Below are 12,200 nucleotides of genomic sequence, written 5' to 3'. Positions count from 1 at the left end.
CGAAGTAAGGAGCTAAATAAGGAAGGGGGGAAAAGCCCTGCCACGGTGGAATCATCCTCTGTCTGGGGATCCTCATCTTCTGAGAACCCCACCTCTTTTAATTCTCCTTCTTCTAGGTCAGAAGCCTCGCTAGCCGTGGAAGGGGAGGGAGACCTGGCTTCCCTGGCAGCTGAGGTGCTGGGACGTTCCTGCTGGATTCTAGGGGGATCCTGTGGGGCCCTGCTCCTGGAACCTTGAGGTTGCTGACCTAAGCTAGAAGCCATTACCTGGGCCAGAGCCCTGGCTAGCATGTCCTGGAAACTGTTGGTTAAGTCAGGTAGAGCAGGCTGTAGTTCTGGAGGCTGGGGATATTCCCTGGGCTCTGGAGAAAGTGGAGCCAGGCAAGGCCTGGTTGGGCTGGTGGTTCTGCGCCCAAAGGGATCCGCTCTGGAGTCCGCAGGGGGAGCAGGCGAAAGGGGGGGCGATAAAGAGCTATGCCTTCTAAAGGAGCCCCCTGGAGAGGCTGGGGATGCTGCCCGGGCCTCCACCCAGGCTGGGGCCCTGCGAGGGGAACGAGACCTGGAAGGAGAAGGGCTGATGGTCGCCCTGAATTCCCTGGCCATGACCCTGGTGCTTCTGGCCTCCTTCCTGGGGGCTGCCTGTTTGGGGGCCCTGGCCTTATCCCTCCTCAGTGGGGATCTCCCCCTAGGTGGTGGGGAAAAACCTCTGGAAGTTCCCTCGCCGGGATCCTCACCCCCTGGGGCCTTGGGCCTGGTGCCCTTGCTCCTGGTTGCCTCCGCCATTACTCACGGTTAGATGCACACCACTTCCTCCTCCATTAGCCGGCTGCAAGGTCGGATTCTGCTCTCGGAGGCTGGATCCGCTCCTTAAGCCCTTGTGCTGATCCTCTGAGGCAGTTGCCGGCAGGCCCAGCTCTGGATTACCCCCCGAATCACCGGCGGGGTGGAGCCTAGAAGAAGCCTCTTCCGGCACTTTGGGCCTCTGTAGTGAAGCTCCGATCACGTGCTCGACCACGTGGTCTTTTCAAAATGGCGACTGGACCGATCCTCCTGCTGCTGGAGATCGTAGGGGGAAGCTCCTGGAAGGCCCCGAGCCTCGCAGGTCCTCTTCTGCCTCCCACAGGCCTGGGCTTCGCCTGGATCGATCGTGCCAGGCAGAGGCTTCTTTGCCCTCTCTTACGTGACCAGCCGGTCGCACGAGGCGCGTGCGCACATGCTGGTTTACAACGAGGCCTTTCCAGCGGCGCGGAGCACAGCGGAGGAGAGGTGAGGAGAAAGGCAAGGTCCTTATCGGAAACCTTTGTAGCTGGAGATCGCTGATCCAATCTTGAGGAAAAAACTCTTAAGTCTTCGAAGAGAAGGGAGAGAAGGAAAAACACTCCTTTTCAGGCCGCAGACTGAGGTAATCTGGGAGAGTTGGAGGAAGTACGGAGGTGTGGCTCCAAAAGATTAATACCTCAGTCTCCAATAGGCAAGAAGGCTTGGGTAATATCCACGTGTTACTCCTCCCACGCCTTCTCTTCGGAAACTGTAGCTGTTTTCTGCTGGATAAAGAGGAATAACATGAGTCTTTGGACTGGAATTGATCAGGGAATTTAAGGAGCCCACACCTTCTTCTGACATACAGGTTTGCACTTGGCATGATGAAAGCCTGAAGCAGCAAATGACCACAGTATCGCCGATAAGAAAGGTTAGGATAGATGAGTTCAAAGAAAGGACATTCTGTAGCTGGAATTGGCAGCAGAAGCAATTCTCTGTCAGAGGCTGCCTAGTAAAGAGTGGGGCAAGGAGGTGGTCTCAACAGACACAGAAGAATATCCTGTATCACTGGAGCTAGAAACAAATGCTTTCAAGTTCTGTGGGGTGAAACAGGTTTTGTCCAGAAGAACAACCCTCCTGGGGACAAGAGGTTGTGTTGCTAAAAAGCAGGGAAGGGGCACCTGTGCCCTGGAAGAAAAAGAGCCAACGTTCTTAACGGAGGCCTAAGGGATAAAGATCAGGGGCAAGACAAAATATCACATTTGGCAAAACTAATGCTGCAGTGGACAGCTCTGAAAGTCAATGGTGGATAAAATGTGAAGTTGACCAGGAATGAAAACCTGAGTTGAGGACCTCAGGTAAAGACCGGCTTCTGTATAAGTCTCCCCACTAACACCAAGAGCCAGGGCCATCAACAAGAGAGCCAAATGTAATTTAACAGGTAAAGCGAAGACCTGAAGGGGGGATTCCATGGAATACAGGGAATGAAAGACAGTTGTTCAGAAGGAGCAGAAACATCAGATCAGCCGGCACTGGAAGTTAACTTCACCCATGAAACGCCATGGAAATGCCACGGGAATGAATTTGGCAGACAGGTACATTTTCTCTGGGTTGGAAAAAGTGAAGGAACAAACCGGCAACCTTTGTATCTTCTAAGGGGAAGACTTCCAACAGGACATTGCAGTTCTTTACAAAGACAAGAGTCTTTAATTATCTTAATATCTGTTGGGAGACAAACTCAGGCAGGATTGGACATGATCAAGTTATCACTCTTTACTTTGAATTTGAGTCTCTGGGACCAGATGAATTATTTCCTGTAGTGCTGAAGCAAATAGCTGACGATTTGGCTGGCTCTTTATGTGCAGTCCTTAAATGCTGTGATACCGATGAAGAGCAAACGTTTTCCCCCCATCTTCTAAAAAGAGAAGGAGGACGATTCAGCAGACCAATTAGCCTGATGCTGATGCCTTCTGGAGTACATTATAAAGACGTGTAAAACAAAAAGGGAATTACCAGAGTCAGGCTAGATTTGTCATAAAGAAATATTGCCAAATTAATCTTGTTTCATATTCTGATCTGGTAACTTCCTTAACTGATGGTGTGGATGGGGTGTCTGTGGAGATTCTCAGTCACCCAAGGTATCATCTCAAAGGTACTTTTCCAAAAGGTAACCAGACTCTCTTGCTTTTTTTAAAAAAACATTTCACTTCTCATCCAAGAAGTTTCTTTAGTTCTAGCTTGGCTTAGTTAGAAATGAACACGTTTCTTGGTTGAGAAGGGAGACTTTTTTTCCCTCCAGCCTCCTGTGGTGAATTAGCCAGGTGAACTTGTCCTGCAGCAACTTGGTGGCCCTGAGTTGGCAAAAGCGACTTGGCAGTGGACGCTGGCCGCAGGGAGCTAGCTGTGGTGAGTTGTCCTAGACCCGTGATGACACGTGTGCCAGAGCTGACACACAGAGCCCTTGCTGTGGGCACACACGCTGTTGCCAGCTACTCTTCTGGTTTCCGACAAGCACATGCGCACCAGCCAGCTGATCTTTGTAGATGCCAGAGTGCTAGAAAACAGCCTGAAAAACAGCCAAAAAACATGGCCATTTTCCGGCCGTTTTTCACCCCCCCAAAGTGCCTGAAAATGGCCCATAATACAGACATGTGCTGGTCGTCGGGTTTCTGGCACTCCAGCACACATGCACAAGCACGGACATGCACATGTATGCATGCACGTTCCAGTTTGGGCACTCAGTGCCGAAAAGGTTTGCCATCTCTGTCCTAGACCCTACCTGAAAGGGTGTCGCACCCAGAAGACCAAGACGGGTCGTGCATTCTCTGTGGCAGGACACAACAGTATGGATAAAAATTACCAGAGGGCAGATTCTGACTAAAACAAACAAATGACGTACTTTGACAGATAGGCACTGCCTGGGAGGTGTGGCTCTCATTCATTGGGGACGCTGTATAGTTTGGATTCCTGAATGAGCAGGAGATTAGTCTTGATGGCCATTTCCAACTTGACTGTTTTCTAACTCCACATAAGCAGGAGAACAAAGTAATGTATTGCACTCTGTGAGGTACAATATATGTAGTGCTTTGGATTGGGGTTTGCCAAAAGAAACCTGAATTTGGTCATTGGTGTGGTTTAAAAGGATATTCTCTCAAGGGGTTCTCCCCCACCCCCCACCCCCACCCACGGGTACTGGGCAAAAATTACAGGTTGCTGTCAACTGTTCAACTAGTGAATCCAAAGCAAGGAAACATTCTTAGGAGAATTGAATTCCCAAAAGTAAAACTTCATTGGATACACCATGTTGGTACCAGCTCTGGTTTTCCCATGCAAATGCTTCCCCAGTTAAACAATAACTTGCGCTTCTCCCCACTGGCAGGGAGCAAGTTGCCTTGGACTTCCAGATCTCTGTTCAGGAGAAGGTGATGGCACCCCTGAGGCCTTTTCTCCTTTCTCTGGGGGTCCTTCCTCCTGGTTACATGGGATTTGGGCGGGGTTGTAAGATGTCTCTGCAAAAAGAGCAATTTGGTGTGAGTGTCACTTGAAGAGCTGACTCCCAAGGGAGCAAGAGCCACCTGTTCCTCCTCCTTGCCTCTTCTCATCCTGACCTCCCAGTGATGGGCAGCCCCAGTGTAGCCAATGACTTGGCTTAGCCAGGTGATTTTTGCAGTTCCCTGCAGTCCGTCAAAGAGCATTTGGTTGTCCTCTGATGGGGATTAGGTGGATGTGGCTGCCATAGAAACTAGAAGGTGACGAATGAAGGTCCATTTGGGATAAGGCTCATGTTCCAGGGAAGGTGCCTGTGAGGACTCCTCTGGCTTTGCCACCTGAGTCTCCCTTCAGTCTGAAAGTGGGGGGGGGGGCATCTCCCGAACCTATGGAAAATCACAACCTTTTGGGAAGGAAGCTTCCATAACAACCACGTGAAAGTGTGTCTAAATCCTTCTCAGAAATGAATGGCTTTGAGGCCTTTGTGTGCTTCTCTGCAGCAGTTTCAGCTCGTGGAGCAAATTGTTTAGGCTTCCTCTCACTGTTTTTCATGGTTGGGCTGCCTTGAGGGCAGACATTTGGGATCGAAATGCAAACCTGGAAGGTTATATGACAAAGATGCTCACAACTCGACTGAAGCCCTAGTGGAAGCCTGGGATAGGTGGCCACTGGGGCTTTGGATCGTGTTGTGCCTTTGCAGCCTCTGACCCGGTGTCAATCCCGGGTAGCTCCCTGGTTTACCGAGGAGCTCCGGGAGATGAAACACCGGAAAAGACGCCTAGAGAGTGGTTGGAGGGCCAGCCGGTCCGAATCTGATTGAACACTAGTAAGAATTCATAGTAAATCCTACTTTGTGGCGATAAAAATGGCAAAACGGCAACATTTTTCCATTCTTATCGCGTCCGCAGATAACTGCCCAGCCGCCCTGTTTAGGGTGACCCGCTCCTTACTCAATCAAGGAATTGGGAAAGACCCCTTGCATGGTAAGGCTGAAGAATTTGTTCAGTATCTGCAGGATAAAATCGCTCAGATCTGGACAGGTTTGGACTCTGACTGGGTAGATTCGGGTGAGTCGACGGATGAATCCTGTGGAAACCATCTGGGATGAATTTGACCCTGTGACCCCCGAGGGCATGGACAGGATTATGGGGAGACTCAGTGCTACCACTTGTGTGCTGGACCCGTGTCCCTCTTGGTTAGTCTCGGCTTCCTGGGAGGTGACATGAGGCTGGCTCTGGGCGATTACTAACACTTCATTGAGAGAGGGGTTCTTTACCACCGCCTTGAAGAAGGTGGTGGTGAGGCCCCTCCTTAAGAAGCCTTCCCCTGGACCCATCTTCTTTAGCCAACTATCATCCGGTCTCCAACCTTCACTTTGTAGTGAAGGTTGTTGAGAGTGCGGTAGCATGTCAGCTTCTCCAGTTTCTGGATGAAGCTGTCTACCTGGATCCGTTTCAGTTGGGTTTCAGGCCCGGATACAGCACGGAGACGGCATTGGTCGCATTGGTCGATGATCTCTGGCGGGCCCGGGACAGGTGCTGCTCCTCAGTCCTGGTCCTGTTAGACCTCTCAACGATACCATCCTCAACCTTTCGATACCATCGACCATGGTATTCTACTGCGACGACTCGGGGGGTTGGGAGTGGGGGACACCGTTTTACGGTGGTTCTCCTACCTGTCGGATCAGTCGCAGTTTGTGTTGACTGGAGGGCAGGGATCGACCCCAAGGCGCATCACTTGTGGGGTGCCCCAGGGGTCGGTTCTCTCACCCCTCCTGTTCAACATATATATGAAACCACTGGGTGAGATCATCCGTGGTTTTGGGGTATGGTATCATCAATATGCTGATGATACCCAACTTTTCATCTCTATCCCAAACCACCCAAACGATGCCCTCGACGTGATGTCCCGATGCCTGGAGGCTGTGCGGATCTGGATGGGGAGGAACAGGCTCAAGCTCAATCCCTCCAAGACTGAGTGGCTGTGGTTTCCGTCATCCCGATTTGTGCATCTTGTTCCATCTTTGATGATAGGGGGAGAAATGTTAGCCCCCTCAGAGAGGGCCCGCAATCTGGGCATCCTCCTGAATACGCGGCTTAGTTTAGAAGAACACCTGATAGCTGTGACCAGGGGGGCCTTTTACCAGGTTTGCCTGGTATGTCAATTGCGCCCCTTCCTGGATCGGGATGCTCTGTGCACAGTCACTCATGCCCTCGTCCTTTCTCGCCTGGACTACTGTAACGCTCTCTACATGGGGCTGCCCTTGAAGAGCACCCGGAGGCTTCAACTGGTCCAGAATGCGGCTGCACGGGTTATCATTGGAGCACCTAGGTGGTCCCATGTTACACCCCTTTTAGGCGGCCTGCACTGGTTGCCAGTTGTCTTCCGGGTGCGATTCAAGGTACTAATTATGACCTTTAAAGCGCTCCATGGCTTAGGCCCAGGGTACCTGCGAGACCACCTACTGCCACCGGTAGCCTCCCAGCGTCCAGTGCGATCCCACAGAGTTGGCCTCCTCAGGGTGCCAACGGCCTGACAGTGTCGGCTAGCGACCCCCAGGGGGAGAGCCTTCTCTGTGGGAGCGCCTTCCCTCTGGAATGAGCTGCCCCTGGAGCTTCGTATAATCCCCGACCTCCGGTCCTTCCAACGCGCGCTAAAAAGTTGGCTTTTGCAGCAAGCCAGCCTGGCCTGAACAAAACAAAATAAATTATTGATCATTGTTAATTTTAATCATTTTTTTTAAAAGTTATTGTTAATCCGAATTGGGTTTGTTTGGGATATTCTATTTAATTCTTTTTAACTTTTGTAATATGTGTTTTTTAATGTTGTACGCCGCCCTGAGTCCTTGGGAGAAGGGCGGCATATAAATCCAATAAACCAAACCAAACCAAAGATGCAAGCCTCTCTGCATCTGGGAATATGTTTCCCTCCCTCCTAATGACCTTGCAGAGCAATCCACAGATACACAGTGGTTTTGCTTTCGGGAAGGAGAAGAAGAGATCAAACGACACAGAATCTGAGGCTTCCTGGTGAAGATGTCCCAGCCTTGACCGACAGTTAGCTCTTGTGTCTTGTTCTGGCCAGGCAGCTGGCCGAGGCTGAGCAGGAGACAAGTATCTTCCCCAGGAACCCTGGACAGAAAGTGTCAGGCATGAACGACCAGGTGTCCCCACAGTGGAGTCCAAAGCAGCTGCTCTCCTATTGTACTCAGCCTACTTCACAGGAATCTCCCCACACTGGCAGCTTCTGCCTGGCCAAGGCTAAAGGATAGGAATGGGGGGGGGGGTGTTTCCTCCTGAATGGGATGCTCTTACTCCCACCACAACCATTCAGATGCCATGGCACTGAAAAAAGGGATTGATGACCTTCTCCTGTGTGCTGCTCCGGGAATCCAATCATGGGTTAACTTAGCCTTCTAGCCTTGAGACTGAGTATGCAAATATCAAAGTTACGCCTCCTCTGACTGGACTTCCGTTTCCTTTTCAGTTCTATTACTCAGTCCAAGCCTACGAGACTTATTTTCAACGCTCTCTTGATTAATTGTTAATTTTCAAGGTTAAGGATGAATTTACTTGATTTTCACTGTGGATTTCTTGCTGGATTGGAGGTAAAGCGGCAGATTGCTGCCAGCCCGTTCCTCCCTCGCTATTTCCCTTTAAGGGATATCGGATCGCTACAGCTGGAGTGGGGCGTTCTCCGCCTGCCCTCCCTTAACTTCAGCGCGCAAGGAAGCTGAGTCTCCCAGCGCTGCCCGCCACGCCGGATAGCACCCGCCTGCGAGCGCGGTCAGATCTGAGGCTGTGGCTTGTCGGAGCGGGTCTCCCCCTCCTCCCCGCCTCCCTCCCTTGTGCCCTCGCTGGAGCGGCTGCCGGAGGATTACATGAATCGGCTGTTTGGGAATTTTCCCCTGCGGTTTCTTTGAATTTCGCGCCTTTGATGCCGGTGGCCTTATTTGGAAGCGCTTTTCACACATGCGCAGTAATGCCTGGGATGAGAAGGCAGATTTTGCCGCGCGCTTGAGTTTGCGCACTGCTTCCGCCCCTCCCTTTTCCCTCACTCGAGTTTGCTGACTCAGGGAGGAGGTCGCTTCTCTTGGTCTCTGCTTCCACGTGGCGTTCTTGGCGAGTGCTTTCAATTGCATTCCTTTGTTTCGCTGATTGAGCTCTTTCAGATTCAAATCATGGCTGATCAATCGGTATTGCAAGGTACTGTCCGGCCAGTTTCTGAGCCCCGCTCCCCTGGCGAGGGAGGGGCCAGCCCTGGGCCTAGTAGGGCCGCGACCAGGGCCTCTACTAGCAGGCCTCGTGCCTCATCTACTGTTCGGGATAAGTCGCACAAGCGCAAAGACAAGGCCAAGGTTCCCCCCAAGGCATCTGGGGCTCCCATTTCTTCCCCTCTGGTTCTGATTCAGCAACCTGTGTCTCCGGTGAGGGTCGTTGAGCAGGGTTGGTCCCCTGATATTCAGCTTCCCCAGGGCCCTATTTCTGAGGTAGGGGCTTTCGGGCCTCGTTCCCCCCCAATTATTTCGGAGGCTAGTGGGGCTTCTCTTCGTTCACCTCCACGCGCTGGGCCCTCTGCCACGTTCACCCCCACGGCTGCAGGCCTCAGGCCTCTGGAGGGCCAGGATTTGGGCCTTTCTGCTGATTTTTACAGCATGATCTCAGAGGCTATTTCCAGAGGGGTGGATGCGGAATTAGCGCGTAGATCCCAGGTCTCCAGGCCTACTCTGGCCTACTCAGGCCTGGCTCCCCAAGCAGTACAAGGGGATTCTTCCATTCTGCAAACTGATCCTCCTTCCCCTTTACACTCTGTGTTTAGCGCACAATCTCCCTTAGTGGAGGAAGGTGAAATCCAGGATAGGGAACTCTCTGGTGACGAGGGCTTTCCTGTGGACCAGCCTCCGGCCCCTGGGCTTTTCAGGCACACTCTTTTCAAATCCCTGCTGTATAAGGCCAAGACTACCGCCCACATGGGGGAGGCAATTTCTGCAGAAAGTGCTGCTGTGGGCCTGGATGCCACCGAGCGGCTCTTTGCTGAGCAGGTGGCTCTGCAAGATTTTATTCCATCTCCCAAGCTTTTTCTTGATTTAATCCAAAAGCAGTGGGATGAGCCGACCGCAGTTAAGCCCCCTGGGTCTGGTGATAGGAAGCTTTTCACATCTTCTCCAGAGTTGGAGGCCCTCCTGCAGTTTCCCACAGTGGATGCTCCCATCGCTGCTCTTGCTTCACCGGCGTTAATTCCTTCTGAAATTTCGGAAGGATTGAAGGCCGAGGACCGCAAGGCCGAATCGGTCATTCGCAAAACTCATCAGGCAGCGGCGTGGGCCTTGCGCTCAGCTACTGCAGCTTCCTTCTTTAATAGGACTTCTTTAGTTTGGCTGAGACAACTACAGGAAAGGCTGGATCCGGAGGAACTGCGCCTCCATCAGGATGTCACCAAGCTGATAGCAGCCCTAGAGTTTTCTGCGGACGCCACCCTTAGCGCGGCAAAATTTGCATCCCGAGCCCTAGTTTCCAATGTGGCTTCTCGCCGTTTGCTCTGGCTCCGCCACTGGCAAGATGATATCAAATCTAAGTGGCGTCTAGCATCCACGCCCTTTAAGGGCGGGGCCTTATTTGGTTCAGTGCTGGATCCCATTCTCATTGAGACTCGGGACAAACGTAAGGTGCTTCCCTCCACAAGTGCCCGTGTGACCAGAAGACCACAGCCTTATGGTAGACGGCAGCCCTTTCGGTCTGGGGACTCGGGGTTTACCTCCGCTCCCTATGTCCCCAACTATACCAGGGGGTTCTCCCAGGCACAGGACCGTGGCCAGGACCGAGCTGGGGCCAGAGACAGGGGGCGCCAGCAGAGTCAGGCGCAGAGTAGACGGTCATTCCGAGGAGCGGGCAACCGTTCCTTTCGCAGATACCGCTGACTCACAGGAGGTAGGGCCCATAGGAGGACGTCTCTTGGCCTTCGCCCACCGATGGGCGGAGATCACGTCAGACGCCTGGGCCCTTCAAGTAGTGAGTTTGGGTCTCACGCTAGAATTTCTATCCATCCCCCCGAGAAGGTTCATCAGGTGCCCTGTGCCCAGGTGCCCGTCAAAGCGGCGCCTTATGGACACCGAGATATCTCATCTTCTCACCATCAGGGCCATAGAGCAAGTTCCCAAAGGGCAGGGAGGCCTAGGGTTTTATTCCATCTTGTTCCTAGCACCAAAGAACTCCGGGGGATGGAGGGCAATCCTAGATTTGAAACAGCTCAATCAGTATATCAAATACCAAAAATTCAAAATGCACTCTCTAAAGAGCATATTGGCTTCCATCCGCCAAGGCGACATGATGACTTCCATAGACATCAAAGAAGCGTACCTCCATGTGCCCATTCATCCGGCACATCGGAAGTTCCTGCGGTTTCACTTCAACGGCCGTCATTATCAATACCGGGCTTTGCCATTCGGCCTCTCCTCGGCCCCGCGCACGTTCACCAAACTTCTGGCAGTATTGGCAGCCTCCCTTCGTTCGCTTCCTATACGCATCAATTGCTATTTGGACGACGTGTTGGTGCTGTCGTCCTCTCAAGATCAGGCCCTCCGAGACCTACAGGTTACGATGGACGCATTGCGAAACCATGGATTTGTCCTCAATCTGCCCAAGAGCCACCTGCGCCCAACCACGTCCCTCCTTCATCTGGGAACCACCATCAACTCGATGTCGTGCGAGGTTTTCCTGTCCCCGGAAAGGAGGCAGAGCATATACCACCTGGCGCATCATGCGCTATCCCATCGGCGAGTACCGCTGCTGTCGCTGTCCAAACTGCTAGGGAAGATGATCTCCTGCATCAGCGTGGTGCCCTGGGCCAGGTTCCATGCGCGTCCTCTCCAGTGGTTCCTGCTGCCCTTCCAAAGAGCGCATACCAGTCACTCCCACATCAAGGTGCAGCTCCCGGGCAAGGCCAGGCGGTCCCTGCATTGGTGGATGTCGTCCAGGCTCCTCCGGGGATGTCCATTCAAGGAGCCGGACCGCGTTCAAGTTACAACGGACGCCAGCTTATTCGGATGGGGGGCCCATGCCCTGGACAAGGTGGCCCAAGGACGTTGGTCGGATCAGGAGCTGGCGAACAGCATAAACTGGCTGGAGTTGCGGGCCATCCGTCTGGCTCTCCTGGAGTTTCGGGACATTGTATCTCATCGCCATGTGTTAATCTTGACCGACAATGTGGCCTCCAAGGCTCACATCAACCGCCAAGGGGGAACGCAGTCCAGAGCTCTGATGCTGGAAGCGGAAAGGTTGTTCCATTGGGCGGAGCCCAGACTCTCATCGATTCGGGCGGAGCACATCTCGGGCGAAGCCAACACTCAGGCGGACTGGCTGAGCAGAGCGACTGTGGATCAGGGGGAGTGGCAGCTCCACCCCATTCTCTTCCAGGAACTCTCTCGCCGCTTCGGCCTGCCCGAGGTGGATCTGTTCGCTCACCCGCACAACGCACAACTTCCCCGGTTTTACTCCCGATACCAGACTCCGGGGGCGGAGGGAGTAGACGCTCTACGCAGCCGTTGGCCGGCCGGCCTTCTTTATGCCTTTCCTCCTCTCCCGATCCTTCCGTCGGTCATTCAGAAGATCTTGACAGAACAGGCGGAAGTGCTGCTGGTCGCTCCAATGTGGCCCAGACGTCCCTGGTACGCAGACCTCGTCCATCTGTCCGTTTCGCGTCCTTGGAGGATTCCGGACGACAAGATTCAGCTCCACCAAGGGGCTCTCCGGCACCCGGGCCCTCAGCTGTTGCAGTTAGCCGTGTGGCACGTGAGCGGGAGATGCTAGCGGCCCTCCACTATTCCGACGAAGTCATTTCTACAATTCAAGCGGCCCGTCGCCCGTCGACTACCCGTATTTACGAGGCTACCTGGCAGGCCTTCTGCCGCTGGTGCCGGCGCACCGGGGTCGATCCCATCAAGGCCTCGGTGCCCCA

General features: G+C 53.2%; 2 protein-coding genes across 4 annotated transcripts in view; both read left to right on the top strand.

The window, feature by feature from the left end:
- Positions 1-12,200, top strand: part of TLE3 (TLE family member 3, transcriptional corepressor) — a 51,197-nt gene that overhangs the window by 16,054 nt on the left and 22,943 nt on the right. The window lies entirely within an intron of this gene.
- Positions 8,771-10,173, top strand: LOC148048496 (lamina-associated polypeptide 2-like). Its single transcript, XM_087703645.1, has one exon. It carries the CDS (start codon positions 8,902-8,904, stop codon positions 10,162-10,164), a length of 1,263 nt encoding a protein of 420 aa, XP_087559771.1. The 5' UTR covers positions 8,771-8,901; the 3' UTR covers positions 10,165-10,173.

Source organism: Thamnophis sirtalis, unplaced genomic scaffold (assembly GCF_051295495.1).
Source record: "Thamnophis sirtalis isolate CommonGarterSnake01/CBP01778 unplaced genomic scaffold, rThaSir2_p1.2 scaffold_2, whole genome shotgun sequence".
Classification (NCBI taxonomy): domain Eukaryota; kingdom Metazoa; phylum Chordata; class Lepidosauria; order Squamata; family Natricidae; genus Thamnophis; species Thamnophis sirtalis.
The sequence above is the reverse complement of the archived record's forward strand: the minus strand, read 5'-3'. Positions and strand labels throughout refer to the sequence as shown.

Coding starts and splice junctions, on each gene's coding strand:
- LOC148048496 (XM_087703645.1), top strand. CDS start 8,902: ATGATCTCAGAGGCTATTTCCAGAGGGGTGGATGCGGAATTAGCGCGT.